This window comes from Schistocerca americana, chromosome 4 (assembly GCF_021461395.2).
Source record: "Schistocerca americana isolate TAMUIC-IGC-003095 chromosome 4, iqSchAmer2.1, whole genome shotgun sequence".
NCBI classification, from domain to species: domain Eukaryota; kingdom Metazoa; phylum Arthropoda; class Insecta; order Orthoptera; family Acrididae; genus Schistocerca; species Schistocerca americana.
The window spans coordinates 233,607,273-233,627,119 of NC_060122.1; the positions used below are offsets into that span (position 1 = coordinate 233,607,273).

Genomic DNA, 19,847 nt, shown 5'->3' on the forward strand with positions numbered 1-19,847 from the left:
ATGTAATGCAGGTTATCCTCCAACTTCTCACGGGAGTTAAACCGTGGCGCGCTCGATTCTACTGATGCGCTGGAAATGCGATGTTACCATGGAGTATGGTCTATGTGCCTATAGGACATATTGCCGTGTCAGAAACCAGTTCCTGTTATGCACACGTCTGTGTTTTGGTAGTACAATGCTTGGAAACGAAAGAAAGGAACCATCAAAAATTACTCTACAAAGAATATTTAGAAACAACGCATTTTACTTTGCTTATTCTCCGATTCTTCTTGTCAGCCTGGGGCGCAGGTTGTAATTTAATTACTGTAGTTTTATTTCCATGCTCAATAAAGCAACTTGTCTAAGACCTGTTCCGTTGAAAATACTTTCCTGTGTCTGTTCTCGTTCTTTGTTCCTCTTACATCGCTGAGAAAAATGTGTATACAATTCTCATTAACTGCCTTTAGTGTTACGCATATTGCCAAATCTTTTACATGCAGATTACAATGCTCGAGTTTTTCACAATCTGCAGTAATGGTTCCGACCAAATGTGCGGACGTATGTGGGCTGATAACGTGAAGACAGTCGCGAATCTTCTACGGCTTTTGCTATTAAGGGTGGACCGTGAGAGAATTAGGTGACGTCTTGGATGCTTCAAAAGAAATTAAAACTTTTCTAAAAAGTGTAAGACTGGCAGATAATTCACTCTTAGCGCATCAGTATGTTCTCTAACAGAGATGGATGAAGTTCCAGATACGGGTCAAGAAATGAGTTATGTTCGGGGATTATTTGCAGTAAATATTGGTAACTTGTGAGGTCGGATAGTCACAACGGACTGTTTGGTGGCTGACCACACATTTCATTTCCTGGCATTATACCGAAATCGTTGGGGGATTTCGACCCGGCAAGTTTTGCGTATTTCCTTCTTTCTGAGATCAGACGTAATGTCTAAGGCCACAAGAGTACGAGTGTCGAGTATGTTTCATATGTGTAAATTGTTTAAATCTATTCTCTGTATTGCATCAATGGTTTGCTGTGTTTTTGAGGCGATGCTATGATACTACATCAAGGTCAGCCGTAACGAGTGTGGGAAACCACCAAGGAATCACCCGTCGGCTGCCAGTATATGAGTCCTACGGTCTACAAACCGGTTGAGTGGATTCGATGGAGATCTAAGTGTGCACGTCTATCTCAAGCACTAAACCTAATGTCGACACACTAAACCTCATGTCGACACACTAAACCTCATGACGACGCACTAAATATTAAATCTCTGTTGGTCCATCATGGCCAGGAGACATCGGCTGGTAAGTACTTACTCAATGTCAATGAAATTCAATAACAGCCGTATACTTCAAGATATTTTATTTTATTCTGAAACCAACCAGCTACGGTAATACATGTTGCCATCTTCAGGCCCCATACGCTTTTATCCAAATAAACGAACTTATAGAATAGCGCTATAAGACATTGGATTTCGTGAATTCCATTTGTTATGCAAATGCTTCATACGAAGACGTGACAGCAGCTTTCTGTCACATCTACGTATGAAGCATTTGTATAACGATTGCAGTTAACAATATCCAGTGTTTGAGGGCGCTTACGACAAGGTCGTTTATTTGAATGAAAGCGTATGAAGCTGAAGGTGGGTAAACAATTTGCCGAAACTGGTTGCTTTCAGAATAAAATGAAACATCTTCAAGCAAACGGATGTAGGTGAAGTTTATTGACATTGAATAATCACTAAATATTATGTCGTAGAAGCAGGTCTATGATGGATGAATACGTAACTGCTCAAAACATAATACCATACTTACTTGAACAAATGCCAGCCGTCGTGCCCGTGCGTTTCTAGGCGCTTCAGTCTGGAACCGCGTGACCGCTACGGTCGCAGCTTCGAATACTGCCTCGAGCATGCACGTGTGTGATGTTCTTAGGTTAGTTAGGTTTAAGTAGTTCTAAGTTCTAGGGGACTATTGACCACAGATGTTAAGTCCCATAGTGCTCAGAGCCATTTGCACTTGAACAAATTAAGTGAATAACAACTGACAGTTTGTTGGTGTACTTTACTCGTAATAAGTGTTAACTATGACGGAAGTTTTGTTATTTATTTTCGATGTGGAACGTGGCTCTGTTTGTCAGGGTTGTGTTATAGTTCTGATGATCGAATACCGAATGATTCCGTTTAAAAAGTTGTCCCTTTATGAAAGTTATATGTTAACGTCCTGACGACTCCGATTTCATTAGAAACGGCGGATGAGCTACAGCGGATAACAACCGACAAGGGAAACAATCTTGTTCTAGTCTAAATATTCATCCGGGTATTTCCGCGAAGTGGTTTCAGAAATCAAGGAAAGCTTTAAGGAGAATAGTCGGACGGGATTTGAATTCCTCTCATGACCAATACTAGTCCTGTATCTTTGCGTTGTAACAGTACATAACTTCACAAGGTAGCTATATATACGTAATAATAGAAATTTTAAGTAGAGAAAAGGTAGACTGGCCTTTAATGCCCCGCCAAATACTAGGTCACTGCTAATGGAATTCACTGCTAATGGAATACTGTCTTGGGTGGTAGAGGAACGGGGTAAGAAATCGAGCGTCTCATTTCCAAAGTAACAGCCCAGCATTTTCCTTGATCAGTTAAGGGAAATCATGAGATATCTACACTGAAGAGCAAAAAAAAAAAAAAAAAAAAAAAAAAAAAAACTGGTACACCTATCAAATATCGCGTAGGGCCCCTGCGAGCACGCAAAACTGCCGCAACACGATGTATGAAATGGTGCTGGAGGGAATTGACGCCGTGAATCCTGCAGGGCTGACCATAAACCTGTATGAGTACGAGGTGGTGGAAAGTTCTTCTGAACTGCGCGTTGCCAGTCATCCCTGATATGCTCAATAATGTTCATATCTGGGGAGTTTGGTGGGCATCGGAGGTGCTTAAACTCAGAAGTGTGTTCCTGGAGCCACTCCGTAGCAATTCTGGACGTCTGGGATGTCGCATTGTCCTGCTGGAAATGCCCAAGTCTGTCGGAATGCCCAATGGACATGAATGGATGCAGGTGATCACACAGGATGCTAACGTACGTGTTACGAATCCCAGCCGTATTTAGACGTATCAAGGGTCCCATATCATTCAGACTGCACACGACTCACACCATTACAAACCCTCCACCAGCTTGAACGGTCCTCTGCTGACACGCAGGGTCCATGGATTCAAGAGCTTGTTTCCGTACCGGTACACGTCCATCTGCTTGAGATACAGTTTGAAACGAGACTCGTCCGTCCAGGCAACATGTTTCCAGGCATCAACAGTCCAACGTCGGTGTTGACGAGTGCAGGAGAGGTGTAAAGCTTTGTATCATGCAGTCATCAAGGGTACACGAGTGGGCCTTCGAAAGTCCATATCTATGATGTTTCGTAGAATGGTTCGCACCCTGACACTTGTTGATGGCCCAGCATTGAAATCTGCAGCAATTTGAGGATGGGGTTGCACTCCTGTCACACGCCGGCCTGGGTGACCGAGCGGTTCTAGACGCTACAGTCTGGAACCGCGCGACCGCTACGGACGCAGGTTCGAATCCTGCCTGGGGCACGTATGTGTGTGGTGTCCTTAAGTTAGTTAGGTTTAAGTAGTTCTAAGTTATATGGGACCGATGACCTCAGAAGTTAAGTCCCATAGTGTTCAGAGCCATTTGAACCATTTTTGAACTCCTGTCACGTTGAACCATTCAGTTCAGTCCTCGTTGGTCCCGTTATTGCAGGATCTTTTAACGGTCGCAGAGATGCCAGAGATTTGATGTTTTACCGGCTTCGTGATATTTACGGTACATTTGTGATACGGTCGTACGGGAAGATCTACACTTCATCGCTACCTCGGAGACGCTGTGTCCCATCGCTCATGATCCGACTACAACTGTAAGTAGGCTGTTTTAGGTTTTTTTTATTGGTAACGCCACGCAGCGCTCTGTATGAAAATCACTGGCTGTGCTGTGTGCAGTCTGTGGCTAGTTTGGATTGTTGTCTGCCATTGTAGTGTTGGGCAGCTGGATGTTAACAGCGCGTAGCGTGGCGCAGTTGGCGGTGAGCATTCAGCAGTGGTGGATGTGGGGAGAGAGATGGCGGAGTTTTGAAATTTGTAAGACTGGATGTCATGAACTGCTATATATATATTATGACTATTAAGGTAAATACATTGTTTGTTCTCTATTAAAATCTTTCATTTGCTAACTATGCCTATCTGTAGTTAGTGCCTTCCGTAGTTTGAATCTTTTATTTAGCTGGCAGTAGTGGCGCTCGCTGTATTGCGGTAGTTCGTGTAACGAAGATTTTTGTGAGGTAAGTGATTTGCGAAAGGTATAGGTTAATGTCAGTCAGGGCCATTCTTTTGTGGGGATTGTTGAAAGTCAGATTACGTTGCGCTAAAAAATATTGTGTGTCAGGATAACACAGTCATGTATATTTGTTCAAAGGGGACGTTTCACAACAGCACGTTCAAACTCTCTTAAATCTTGACAACCTGCTATTGTAGGAGCAGTAACTGATCTAATAACTGCGCGAGACACTTGCTGTTTGATATAGGCGTTGCCAACCCCAGCGGCGTATTCTGCCTGTTTACATATCTCTGTATCTGAATAATCATGCTTATACCAGTTTCTTTGGCGCTTTAGTGTATATGTTCAATGAAAATTTGAACACATGCCGAATGCGAGTCCAGTAGCTGAGCCAACGCACCATATAACTCAATGATAGCTTAAAAAAAAAAGAAAGGGCAACTGGAAATTAGAGACCCTCAAGGAATGATCAAACGTGAAATTTTGTTCGCATATTACATACTTTTTGTACTTTATATGGCCACAGTCAGAGTGTCATACGTCTGTGGAAGCATAAGGATAACAGTTTCATTGTATTGTGTAGTCTCCTCGAATTAGGCAATAGCAGAGGGAGAGGACCACAGGACCCGCGCCAGTGCGTGGAATCGATGTGTGGGCCACTGTATCTTCGCTAGACTAGTGCGTACGTGTTTGTCTTCCTTGCCCAGAGTGAGCATCTGGCGTTATGCAGACAAGCGGAGCTGTCATGCTGAGCGGAGGAAGGGCGGACAGTATCTCTGCTCATGGATAAGGTGTGGTACAAGGTCATATTGCCCTCTGTTGTGGCCAAGCGGGAGTCTTCTATTTGGGGCCTTTGTTTCTGGTGCATTTCCTGCAGGCCAGGCCTCTCCGTTAACTTTGAGAAGCGCCTTACGAAGGAACTGGTCCCTAGAGCGTTAACTACCGTTGGTACACGACACCGACGGCTATGACATCGTTATTCCACGCCGGTCACAGACCAAAATTATTTTGGTCAGAACCTTTTGTTAAACATTGTTCTTCGGATTTTACCGGAGATTGGCACTGAACTTTTAACTTATTGCTGTCAGCCTCGGTAGACATTTTGTGGTTGTGTTCAACAGCGTCGTTTATTCTGAGTGATAACGCATTCGAGATTCCTTTGAGTTGGATGATAACGGTTGAATATTATGTGTTATACGAATGCGTGGTGTCTGTTCTTTTGGACATGTCTGAAAGAACAAACACCATGCATTCATATAATTTATACGCCTAGCTGGGCAATGGATCCACCTTCTTCATTGCGGATGTCCGACCTCACGTGGAAATCTCAGAGCAGCGAACGTGGAGTCAGTGGACAGGAACTGCGGATACCCTGCTGTCGGTGGGCACAAGGATCGGCGGTGAACCGAGCCGAGATGGTCCGCGCAGGTCCGATAACGCTGTGTCGCGAATGGTGCAGTGGTTAACGTAACTGCCTAATAAGCAGGAGATCCCGGGTTCCAATCCCGGTCCAGTACACATTTTCACTCGTCACCGCTGATTCTGCGCAGTGGTTCAAATGGCTCCGAGCACTATGGGACTTAACATCTGTGGTCATCAGTTCCCTAGAACTTAGAACTACTTAAACCTAACTAACCTAACGACATCACACACATCCATGCCCGAGGCAGGATTCGAACCTGCGACCGTAGAGGCCACGCGGTTCCAGACTGAAGCGCGTAGAACCGCGTGGCAACACCGGCCGGCTCTGCGCAGTGTCCCGCTGTTGTTGACAGCAGTGATCTCCTTCAATTTATATCAATATTATGTTTCTTCTTTTTTATTATCATCACCTCAGCTGTGTAATCCTTTTCATTTAATAGTTGTTTGTTGCTCTTAAGCTATATGGATTTCTGGAGCGGAATATAGTTAAGAGCACTCAACCGTAAAGTCTTTCTACATATTCTGCAGTAATTTAAAGGATTTAAAGCTGTAACAAACTACGTTTGAGCATTTTCGGTGCTTTTAGTAGCCATATTTGGTTTGTGTTTAAATTGATGTTTTAGCGGTCTAAATGCAATTTTTAATTTTGTTGCTTTGTGTCTGTTACAATAATCCGTCATTCGGTATCCTGTCTATTAGTTATTATCATTCCAAGGCGCCAATTGGTTATACCAACACTGGGAAATAAGAAATGTATGTTTTGAAGCAAGGGTGATTAAAGAGTATAGTTAGTTAAAGTTCCTGTTTTTTTGTTATTTAACAACTTCACTGAGGGGAAGGTTGTTAATCAGTTCATCGAGCTCAACATTGTACTTCTCATTAATTTCAGAGATATTTCTTTTACTTTTAAATTGAGTAAAAGCTCTTTTATGATGAAATGTGGAGATATTTTGAAAGTAGATTTTATATTCGCCGTACAGTAGGAGAATAAATTAATAAAAACTTTGTTCTAGTATCCTATTTGAAAATGATCCCCTGCATCTTACCACTTCCCAAAGACTCCCTCTGTCCGCCCCCTTTCCCCCGCCCCGCCGTTATCACATAGATACGTGGAATGTCATTTTGGAAGATCGAGTTAGCTCAACGCTACCTGTAGTAAATGAAAGGACGTTGCCGGAAATTGTGAACCAGCCTAGACCCCACAACACCAGAGGCCAATGGTAGAGAGACTGACAGTCGAGTTTGTCTAGGCAAGTTTACCATCGTGATGAGCACGTTAGGCAACAACGAATGCTTATGCGTTGTTCTGCTGCTAAAGCACAACGTATCACGTAGGAGCAATTACAGAACGGACTGAATGCAGATTTGTATGCACTTCGTACTGTTTTATCGTTACAAGACTGTGTGCGGCTGGAAAGTACAGCTGCCCGTAGGAAGGAGTCTGAGTTTTTCTCGTTACGCGTGTCTGATGTATTCGTACAACAGCCACACTCCCAAGCGGTTGTCTACTAGCTAACTGTTATCAGTGACACTATAGTTGAATCTGTTCTGACGTATACATACATAAAAAGAAAATTTAATTTTTGTTTGGGACAATGGGCAACACTATGTAGAAATACAATAGTTCCAATCCCCCAATTCGATCAAGGTTTAGGAGGTTTCCCTTGGTCATCATGCAAATGTCGGAACTGGAAATCCCCTCATAAAGAATCCGTGTCTCACTCCCAGCCTTCTGTGAACTTTGACTGAAAATGAAGTCTTACAATAGATTCGCAACGGCACAAGAGGTACTGTGCATTTGTGAGAGGAACTTTGCCGAGTTGGACCTTTTCTCACAGCCTGGAACCAAGAAATCGATTCCCTACGATCTTAGCTGGCAGACTACAATGTGATAGTCTGTCATAGACACGCTGTGTGGTCAGCAACGACTGTTTGTCTGAGCAGGTGTCCTGAGACTTATCTGTAGCTCACATCCGTTTGAGCAAGTGAACGTTCCCTTCAACTGAAGTCCCAAGTTTTGGGTAATTATTTGAAAGTGTCATCCAACCTCACCTATGTTGACAGTAGGGCCACGCTGAAATTAATCCAGCTACATGGTCTGTGATCGTTCTGGCACGTCTAGAATATTTACTTGCGGAGTACAATGTTAGACCTAACAGAAACTGGTCATCAGATCACAAATAAACTGATACCGCCCAAGAAAGTAAAAAGTATTTACTGACCGGATACTATATTTGACCCTACGGATCAACTTGTTGCGAAACGACAATTGGTATAAACTCGGTTTCTGATACAAGGGGAGGTCACGACTTTCGGACTACGGATTTTTCTTTAAGCTTTGTACACTTTTAACAGTCCATTACGACAACATAGTGTGTAAGTAGCGAAGCGTTCTACTTAGGCGAATCCGAGAGACATTTTATAGGTCGATGATATACTGGTGCATTGCGACCCCGACCGTGGGATGGTGGCGGTGATGTTGTTAGCTTTAAGATCCGTAATCCGTGGATCGCTGGATCGAGTTCCGCTCATATTTCTTTAAATTTGTATTTTTCTCAACACTTGTCATATTATTTCATACATATTACGTTTCAAAGGTAAAATAATGAAAATACATGAGCAATTCCATGAAATTTTATTGAATGTCCAATGTTAGGGTGGCTGTTAACCAACTTTTATTGTTCCAACAAAAATTAATCGACTTTGGTTTCTATGGGCAAGTTAAGAACTGTATAAGGCGCGTTCAAACTTGTTCAAATCTGAATTATAACGAACGAGAAATCGATTCACATATCGCCAAAGTCCAGCACCGATGTTGCGTTAAGCGTGGTGTGCATCCGAATTGTCAGAAGAAAGAAATATTTTTCCAAATGTGAACGAGCTCTGTGTTTCCTTAGATTCTCTAAAGATTCCTTGTGGATGAGGGGAAAATTGCTTTCATCCCCCACATAAAAATCGTTTTTTATGTCTCTTGCTTACTGGCGCTAATTTTATATTTCGGCTAGTGTAAGTAAAGAAAGCTGGTATATAGCGGCTGGAAACTACAGTTTCCATGAAGTGCCTATGATTTGTGAATGATATTGCCTTCATAGCGAATCGCAAGAAACATATGCTAAATATGCTTTCTAAATTTGAAACAAGGGAAAGAAACTAGAAAAAATTATGATAGTAAAGAAATAGAAACCTAAAAGGATATCTGAAATCAGAACTGAAACAAGTAAATTACGTTTAGTGAAAAAATAACACTGTGCAACAATGAAAATGTAAACCGAACTAAATTGCCAATTCCTGTCAATTCTAATGCGCTGATCGCGAACATCACAAAGACAATTGCCGGCCGGAGTGGCCATGCGGTTCTAGGCGCTGCAGTCTGGAACCGAGCGATCGCTACGGTCGCAGGTTCGAATCCTGCCTCGGGCATGGATGTGTGTGATGTCCTTAGGTTAGTTAGGTTTAATTAGTTCTAAGTTCTAGGCGACTGGTGACCTTAGAAATTAAGTGGCATAGTGCTCAGAGCCATTTGATTTTCGAACAAAGACAATTCTAAATTAGCTCTACTTTACATTTTACACTGTTTTACTATGTTGCGATAATTATATACGGATTTTTACGTTAAGTTTAAAATTGAATATTATAATGGTTTGTCAGAGTCATAATTACTAGTAACAATGGATTATATTATTGTCCCTGGTCTTACTTGTGTGCAATATTTTGGATATAAACATTTTGGTACCAATAATTAGTTATCTTTTTGTTTCCCTCCTCTTCAGCTTCAGTGACTTTATTAATGCATGTAATACTTTTTGTACATTTGTTTCCAGATTAACTGCCAGTTGTTCAAGTTGTTTGCTACTGAAGTGAACAAAAATGCCACGGGTTTCTGTTAACAGTGCTGACACATTTTGTTATGTGTGTGGAGAAGTGATATTTGCTTCACAAAAGCAGCAAATACTTTAATTGATTAAAAAAGCTTACAGTTGTTATTCTGGGTGCAAAATAGGTGATCAGGATAAACTCTGAGCTCCACAAGTGAGCTGCAATGCCTGTGCCAGCAACCTCAGGAATTGGCTGCATAGGAAAGGACGTTCAATGCCCTTTGCAGTGCCCATAATCTGGCGTGAGCCAACTAATCGTGTCAGTGACTGCTACTTTTGTGCGGTTCCTCCGATCAAGAAGGGAATATCTAAGAAGAAGAAGGAGGAGGAGGAGGAGAAGGAGAAGGAGGAGGAGGAAGAGAAGAAGAAGAAGAAGAAGAAGAAGAAGAAGAAGCGGACAGCGATCTATCTTATCATTCCATCTACCATATGTCCAATTCTACATGGGCAAGGATTGCCAACACTTGAACCACCGAAAGAGTACGAGATTATTCTGATAGGGATTCGGAATGTCCTGAACCAAGTACATAACAAGATCCTGAGTTTCTTTCAAATATATCATCAACTGATGATCCACAAAAATTGTCTCAAAATAAGTTAAGTGATCTCATTAGAGATTAGTAGCTCTCTAAAGCAAAGGCTGAGATTTTAGCATCAAGACTGCAGCAGCGCCATTTTCTGGAAAGCAACTGTAAATATTTTATTCTAGAACAGAAGAGAGCAACAATTCACTCCTTTTTTATCATGCAAGACAGTCTTGTGGCGTGTGTAGACATTAATGGTCTAATAAAGGCTCTGAGAATTAATTACAACCATGATGAGTGGAGACTGTTGATTCGTCAAAGTTGATCTTAAAAGCAGTGTTTTTATATATTGGTAATGAGCTTCCTTCTATTCCATTTGGGCATAGTGTGCATATGAAAGAGTCATACCAAAACATGAAAACTTTACTAGAAGCCATCAAGTATAATGACTCTCAATGGTACATTTGTCGTGACTTAATAGGGGTTGCACTACTATTAGGTATGCAGTTAGGGTGTACTATATATTCATTCTTTCTCTGTGAAAGGGATTGCCGAGCTCGTGCATCTCATTACAGCAAACATGAGTGGCCCACCAGAAAATCTCTTCAACCAGGTATAAAGAACACTAAGAATGAAACTCTAGTAGACCCGAAAAAGATTCTGCTTCCGCCCTTGCACATAAAGTTTGGTCTCATGAAAAACTTTATTAAGGGAATGAAAAAAGATGGTGACGTGTTTAAGTACTTAAGGCGAAAACTGCCTTACTTAAGTGATGCCAAAGTAAAGGAGGGCATCTTTGTAGGCACACAGATTCGAGACTTTTGATGGAATCATACAAGGTGATGAAAAGCATGCATGGGAATTAGGACAGTCTGTTTATAGTCCTTAGGGAACAAAGGAGCAATAAACTACAAGGAGATTGTAGACAATGTGTCATTGAAAATGCATTTCTTACGTAGTCATCTTTGACTTCTTCCCTAAATATTGTGATGCAGTAAGTGATGAACATGGGGACTGATTTCATCAAGATATTGCCACATTTGAGAAGGGGTATGCCGGAAAGTGGAGCCCTACTGTTTTAGCAGATTACTGCTGGACTGTCATAAGGGATGTTCCCGAGTATGCGCATAAACGTCAAGCCAGCGAAAACGGCCATCTTCTGAATTTATCTCTGAACAAAATATGTAATTGTATATACTGTATATATGAACATTTAACATTTGTAATCCTTTAAATATGTTTGTGACCAGGTGATTTATTTATTTTCTATTGTGGTTTATAGAGTTCTGGTACAAAGTATTTTCATTCATGTAATATTACCTTCAATTTTTCTTAATATTTTACTTTTGTAATTCCAGAAGGGCACTGAAATTTATCAATGTATAACACATAATTCAAGGAATTGTTGCGAATCTTTGAGCATGAATGCATATTTAGTTAGTGAGCTATTTATACAAAAAATGTATATTACTTTTAAAAAAAACTAGAGCTAAATATATATGAAGATGATGATTTTGTATCATTTTATACTGAGTAAACGTAACTAACTTAAAATCATCCAATTTACACATTCTCACTTCAAATCTGTTGTTCATTGTAACCGTCAAATTCATCTGGAATGCATTACCGTATAGTTGTAGAAGACTGACACTCTAGACAGAGTCCACTAATGAACGATAGAAATATGGCTATGGAGAAAAATAATGGAGTCTCCAAAGAGATCAAGCAGCAGTGTAACATCATAACAGTAATGCAAAATAGGAAAATGAGAGTTCTTCGGCTTCCATTTTGGAACAAGAACAATGTCTTGAAAGACGGATATAAGATGGACATAAAAAAAGCCAATACAGGGATATTAGAAAGTATTAGAATTAAATCAGACGACACTGAGGAAATTAAATTAGAAAACGAGACACTGAACGTTAAGTTTTGCTGTTTGGGCAGAAAAATAACTGATTATGGCCAAAGTATAGAGGATATCTACATCTATATCTACATCCATACGTCGCAAGCCACCTGACCCTGTGTGGCGGAGAGTACTTTGAGTACCTCTATCGGTTCTCCCTTCTAGTCCAGTCTCTTATTGTTCGTGGAAAGAAGGATTGTCGGTATGCCTCTGTGTGGGCTCTAATCTCTCTGATTTTATCCTCATGGTCTCTTCGCGAGATACACGTAGGAGGGAGCAATATACTGCTTGACTCCTCGGTGAAGGTATGTTCTCGAAACTTCAACAAAAGCCCGTACCGAGCTATTGAGCGTCACTCCTGCAGAGTCTTCCACTGTAGTTTATTTACCATCTCCGCAAAGCTTTCGCGATTACTAAATGATCCTGTAACGAAGCGCGCTGCTCTCCGTTGGATCTTCTCTATCTCTTCTATCAACCCCATCTGGTACGGATCCCACACTACTGAGCAGTATTCAAGCAGTGGGAGAAGAAGCGTACTGTAACTTACTTCCTTGGTTTTCGGATTGCATTTCCTTAGGATTCTTCCAATGAATCTCAGTCTGGCATCAACTTTATATAATCATTCCATTTTAAATCACTCCTAATGCGTACTCCCAGATAATTTATGGAATTAACTGCTTCCACTTGCTGACCTGCTATATTGTAGCTAAATGATAAAGGATCTTTCTTTCTATGTATTCGCAGCACATTACACTTGTCTACATTGAGATTCAATTGCCATTCCCTGCACCATGCGTCAATTCGCTGCAGATCCTCCTGCATTTCAGTACAATTTTCCATTGTTACAACCTCTCGATATACCACAGCAAAAAGCCTCAGTGAACTTCCGATGTCATCCACAAGGTCATTTACGTATATTGTGAACAGCAACGGTCCCACGACACTCTCCTGCAGCACACCTGAAATCACTCTTACTTCGGAAGTCTTCCCTCCATTGAGAATGACATGCTGCGTAGACTGACAATGGTAAGAAAAGCGTTTCGAAGAAAGAGGTGTTCGCTAACATCGAGCACAGACTTAAGTTTTAGGAAGTCTTTTCTGAAAGCATTTGTACGAAATGTAGCCTTGTATGGAAGTGAAGCACAGACGATCAGCAGTATTGACAAGAAGATGCTTTAGAAACTTGGTGCTACAGAATAATGCTGAAGATTAGATGGGTAGAGCACGTAACTTAGGAGGAGGTGCTGAAAAGGAAAGAAAATAAAAGAAATTTGTCGCAGAACCTGACTAGAAGAACGAATCACTTGTTAGACACATTCTGAGACATCAAGGCAACACCAAATTAGTGTTGGAGGGAAGTAGGGGGTGTAAAAGTCGTAGAAGATCAAGTGATGAATACAGTAATCAGATTTCGAAGGATGTAAGTTGCAGCAGTTATTCAGGGATGAAGAGTCTCGCACAGGATAGAGCAGCATGGAGAACTGCATCAAACCAATCTTTGGACTGAAGACCACAGTAACAACAATCAGTTTTGCAGTTCCGTTTCATGAACTAAACGTTCAGTTTTAAAAAAAAATATACTTTAATCTGACTATCGTTTCAGCTTACTGAGAATGTAGAGTTGTGTTTTGTTAATTTGAGATGTTTGTAGACACAGTAATCGTCAGTGTTTTTCCAGAAGAACACCAAAAGATTGATGGAAATGAATATCAACCAGGCACTGTTCTCCACCCAAAAGATTATGATGTGACTAAAGTGCATGGAAAAAGGAAGCAGTCATTTAGCAGACTAAATGCATGTTTTATATATATATATATATATATATATATATATTTTTAGAAAAAAAGCCGATGAAAGGTGTTTTCTTATAACTGGTGAGGTGTAATTTTTTTTGTCAAGGAGATGTTGTTCGAAAGCACTCCGTTACAGCCGGCCGAAGTGGCCGTGCGGTTAAAGGCGCTGCAGTCTGGAACCGCAAGACCGCTACGGTCGCAGGTTCGAATCCTGCCTCGGGCATGGATGTTTGTGATGTCCTTAGGTTAGTTAGGTTTAACTAGTTCTAAGTTCTAGGGGACTAATGACCTCAGCAGTTGAGTCCCATAGTGCTCAGAGCCATTTGAACCATTTTAGCCACTCCGTTACTTCTGGGGATACGGCTTTTCGATTCAGGAACATCATTTTTTAAAAAAAGGTGTTGGTATTTAACGTACTAACAAAGAAACCAAGTTCATCACTTTAAAGTTAAAGTAAAATAATTACTGAAATGATCATTTTTATTTGGAAAACAGAATAAAAGAACTACAATTCGTGCAATATATTTGATTGCTGTATTGAATAAAACCATGTTCGCTATTCGCCTAGTTACTTAAAACAAATAAACAGGAAAAGTAGTAAGAGCGACCCTTCTGGTTCTATTCGCTCTTTTCTCTGGGCTGAATGCAAACACAAAGTTTTTATTTTTTTATGTTATAGAAGCGTGAGTTAGGTCCCAAACGTAATTATAATTTTAAAAATAGGCACAAGACCTGTAACCACGTATAAATTTGATTTTCATATTTTTTTAAATATTATCTATTTTTTTCAAACTGAAAACTGTTACGTTGCGTCGCATTTTATGGCAATTACTTATATGTTTGTAAAAACAAAAAAAAAAACAAAAAAATATCTCAGACTTGTGTACGAGAGTAGCTCTCGAATGTGTACCTGTTCTAAAGCACAATGAAAAAAAAAAACCGTCTGTTGGATGGCTCGAGGGAGCAGCAAAATGACACCTTTCCCGGCGGAAGCTTCTAGACACGTATCCCCGCGCGTTTTTTTCCAGGTGTGAGAAACGAGGAGTGAGAGAAGATGCAAGACGAGTGGGAACGGGGTGGAGGTGGAGGTTGTGCCCGGACGACGACGGAAACGAATGCGCGCGGCGCGCCATTCATCATGCAGGCGCGGGCAATATAGTGGGCGAGGCGTGCGCCGCGGGCTGCCTACCTGGGCCAGGCGCAGCGTCTTGCCGGGCGGCAGGAAGAGCAGCGGCGGGTCGTTGACGGGCGTAACGTTGACGTGCAGCGCGAAGCGGTGGCGCCCCTGCAGGTAGCCGGGCAGCGTGAACTCAGCGTCGGGAGACAGTTCCACCTCCAGCGAGACCGCGTCCTGGTGCTGCTCCGAGCCGTCGTGCGTGTACCGCACCTGCCAGCCGCACACGGAAAGAGAAGTTACTTGCTGTCTATCCATCCACTACACAATCTGATGTAAATCACACGGACAACCCCAGGTAATTCAGAACTGACCACTAGACGTTACAAGAGGAGGACCCGTCAGTAGCGGAGATTCGTGCACCATCGGCTGGCTTACACTACCGGCCGCGTCTCCAAGCAGCAAACGTGTACAGTAAACAGGAGCTGGCTTATGTATCCATATGCGCTGGAGTAGGATATCTTCTTCCCCTCTTCAGTGCTTTCTCTGCCTTTAGTACATGATGGTGGTTGTTGTAGTTCCTAGTGAAGCGAAGATATTTTGAGGAGCGCGGTACCCATTTTTAAGGTAAGTTGTTGTGTTTCGGTTGGTTGATTCGGGCGAGGGGGCAAAACAGCGATTTCATCGGTCTTACCGGATTAGGGAAGGATGAGGACGGAATTCGGCCGTGCTCATTCAAAGGAACATTTGACTGAAGCGGTTTTAGGGAAATCACGAAAAACCTAATTCGGGATGCCCGAAAGCGGGTTTGAATCTTCGTCCCCCGGAATGCGAGGCCAGTGTACTAATCACTGCGCCACCTCGCTCGCTGCTATATTTTGGTTACCTGTGTTGTGTAAGGAATGACATCTACCAACGTTTCATGATAATTTCTATAGCAGAACGTACAATACTGGAGTTCGTCGTGGAGTACAAGCCACCAACTTGTCTTTCAGTATCGTTCAGAAGTAATTTAAATTTTTTAATTGTATTTTCTACTTTTTACTTCTTTTAAGACTGAAATGGAAGAATATGAGGAAAAGTAAGAGGAAAATGGAATAAGGAGTGCATGAAAATGGCAGCGAGCGAGGGTGGCTGCTGAAGCGTTTTCAACGATTAGAAAAGAAGATCGCGACTAAAGAGAGAATATAAAAGCAGAAAAAATAAAGACTGAAGGACAGTAGAAGAAAGATGTACTTCAGTCGCGTGTTCCAAAATAAAATAAACACACAGAGGGTGGCCATAGACAGTCAATTACATAGTGGCGAAGTAAACGGGCAACAATGGGTCAACAGAAGAAACTGAAAAGCGCACTCTGTTTTCGGAGTCATTTGAAGAACACTGGGTTCTGTGAACCTAGTTTAGAATCGGACCGTTTCTTGGATGTGTGGATTAGCAGAATATATTTTATTGGATGTCTCTGTAAAACAGTGATCTGAACATCGGCTAACTAAGCTGAAATCGTAACAATACATACACATGGTTATGTGTTCCATTATTATTAAGTGCCAGAGCACATCGCTAACAATCAATATTATCACAGAAAGTCAATGGCCGATACTGCGAGGCACTTTCCACGAATGTTATATTGGTAATAGTCTTATTTTCGGTTTAATTAAGTAATATAGAGATCAAATAATCACTACATTGTGCTATTCATAGAACATGTATTGGGGCAACAAAATAATGTATTAATATTCCGATTAACCACGACAGTTTTATAGTAAAGTCTAAAGACTTAAGCCGGCCAATACTACACGACTTTCCCCTATAAAGGAAGGCGAGCAATATTGTCAGTAGCAAGGAGTTACAGCAGAATGAGACCGCAGTGGTCTAGTCATTGAATGTAACCTGAGTAACAAATCCATCGGGGAGTCGACTGTAATGGTAACGCGAGGGAACAACCACAGCTAACAGAACGAGATTTTGCCGGCCGATGTGGCTGAGCGGTTCTAGGCGCTTCAGTCTGGAACCGCGCAACCGCTACAGTCGCAGGTTCGAATCCTGCCTCGGGCATGGACGTGTGTGATGTCCTTAGGTTAGTTAGGATGTCCCATAGTGCTCAGAGCTATTTTTGAGAACGAGATTTTCACTTTGCAGCGAAGTGTGTGCTGGTATGAAACTTCCTGGCAAATTAAAACTGTGTGCCGGACCGAGACTCGAACTCGGGACCTTTGCCTTTTGCGGGCAAGTGCTCTACCAACTGAGCAACCCTAGCACGACTCACGCCCCGTCCTCACAGCCTTACTTCTGCCAGTACCTCGTCTTCTACCTTCCAAACTTTACAGAAGCTCTCCTGCGAACCTAGCAGAACTAGCACTCCTGAAAGAAAGGATATTGCGGAGACATGGCTTAGCCACAGCCTGGGGGATGTTTGCAGAATGAGATTTTTAGTCTGCAGCAGAGTTTGCGCTGGTTTGAAACTTCCTGGCAGATTAAAACTCTGTGCCGGAATGAGACTCGAACTCGGGACTTTTGCCTTTCGCGGGCAAGTGCTCTACCAGCCGAGCTACCCAAGCATGAAAGGATATCCTTTCTTTCAGGAGTACTAGTTCTGCTAGGTTCGCAGGAGAGCTTCTGTAAAGTTTGGAAGGTAGGAGACGAGGTACTGGCAGAAGTAAAGCTTTGAGGCCGGGGCGTGAGTCGTGCTTGGGTGGCTCACTTGGTAGAGCACTTGCCCGCGAAAGACAAAGGTTCCGAGTTCGAGTCTCGGTCCGGCACACAGTTTTAATCTGCCAGGAAGTTTAACCACAACTAAATCAAGAGCAGGTGCACCTCATGTACTGATGCTCAGGGATCGTCGAGCATAGCAGGGGCGTTCCTAAACAGTGCTCATCAAACTGTGGCCAGCGGGTGACATGCAGCTCGAATCAAGAATTCGTGAGACCCGCAGTTCTCATCCGAATGTTACAATAATATGCATCTAGCAACTAACAACCGAAGTCAAACACGTCAACTGCCATGAAGAGCTCCTTAATAGTGTAGTATTTCTGCTGAGTAAGAAATAAAATTACTGAGACAGTAAAAATGTGCTTAATTTTAATTGATATTGGTAAATTCGACTGTGGAATGAGTACAGTTGGGCGCTTACCTCAGAGGCAGAGCGTTAAACAGGGTGGCGCCCGACCATTGCAAGGTTAAAGCCTACAGGATGTGAGAGGGGCTACGCTTTATTGTTTGTCTTTCAGGACTGATAACTCACGAAGTTGCGCAACTAGTACCGATTAGCCTATATGGTATAAATTTCGACACGGAAGTAAAATGGATTCGTGTATTCGCATTACAGAGATGGTCATTATCAAATGTGGTACCGTACTTACCTGTAACAAAGAACATTACATTAATTAAGGCTGCTGTAATACAACGCAGTCAGTTCAAGAAAACTGGAATTTAAATAATTTATCAAACCATTGTGATCGTGTTTCATATTCAGTTCTGTATTTAAATATGAGTACAGATACTACTCTGCTGAGCCAAAGAAACTAACACACTTGAATAATATCGTTTAATGCCCCCGCCATCAAGCAGAAGTCCCGCAACACTTCGTGAGATGGACTCGACTAATGACTGAAGTACTGCTGGAGGGAATTGATACCACGAATCCTGCAGGTCTGTCCATAAATCCGTAAGAGTACGATGGGGTGGAGATCTCTTCTGAACAGCATCGCACATATGCTCAGTAATGTTCATGTCTGGGGAGTCTGGTGGCCAGCGGAAGTTTTTAAACTCAGGAGTGTGTTCCTGAAGCCATTCTGTAGCAATTGTAGACGTGTGAGGCGTCGCACTGTCGTGCTGGAATGGAATTGCCCAAGTCCACCGAAATCCCCAATGGACATGAACGGATGCAGGTGATCACAGAGGACGCTTACGTACGCGTCACCTGTAAGAGTCATATCGAGACGTATCAGGGTCCCATACCAGTCCAACTACACACGCCCCACACCATTACAGAGCCTCCACCAACTTCAACAGTCCCCTGCTCACATGCAGAGCCCATGGATTCATGAGGATGTCTCCACACCGTACACGTCAATCGGCTCGATACAATTTGAAACGAGACTCGTCCGACAGGCAACATGTATCCAGTCATCAACAGACCAATGTCGGTGTTGGGTCGCATGCAAGGCGTAAAGCTTTATGTCGTGCAGTCATCAACGGTACACGAGTGGGCCTTCGGACCCGAAAGCATATACAGACGATATTTCGTTGAATGGTTCGCATGCTGACACTTGTTGATGGCCCAGCGCTGAAATGTGCAGCAATTTGCGGAAGAAGCTGCACTTCTGACATTCGCTATACACTCGTGAAATGGTCGTACGGGAAAATCCCCACTTCAACGCTACCTCGGAGAGGCTGTGTCCCATCGCTCGTGTTTTGACTATAGCACTACGATCAGACTCCCTTAAATCTTGGTAACCTGTCATTGTAGCAGCAGTATCCGTTCTAACAAGTGCGCCAGGCACTTGTCTTATACAGGCGTTGCCGACCCACAGCGCCGTGTTCTGCCTTTTCACATCTCTCTGTATTTGAATATGCAGATCTATATCAGTTTCCTTGGCGCTTCGGTGTGTTATTAATCAAAGTCGTCCGCACACATACTAAAACAAACAACATCTCTCCTCGCTACAGTAGTCTTAGAACCGATGGATCAGTATGGCTGGCAGCAATCTGGAAAAGGCCTCAGTTAGAGGCAGAGTGTTCCGAATGGTGTAGATATGATGTGAACACCACTTATGTCCGCCCCGATAACTGAATGGTTAACGTGACAGATTGTGGTGCTACGGGCCCAGATTCGATTCCAGGCTGGATTCTGGATTTTCTCCGCTCAGGGACTGGGTCTTGTGTTGTCTTCACCATCATT

The 19,847-nt window shown here is 42.5% G+C and overlaps 1 protein-coding gene across 1 annotated transcript in view; it reads right to left on the reverse strand.

Moving 5' to 3' along the window:
- LOC124613370 (chondroitin sulfate proteoglycan 4) overlaps window positions 1-19,847 on the reverse strand; it is a 553,335-nt gene that overhangs the window by 327,056 nt on the left and 206,432 nt on the right. Inside the window, exon 8 of the mRNA XM_047142070.1 lies at window positions 15,023-15,220. Coding sequence (XP_046998026.1) covers window positions 15,023-15,220 — 198 coding nt within the window. The remainder of the gene's footprint in view (window positions 1-15,022; window positions 15,221-19,847) is intronic.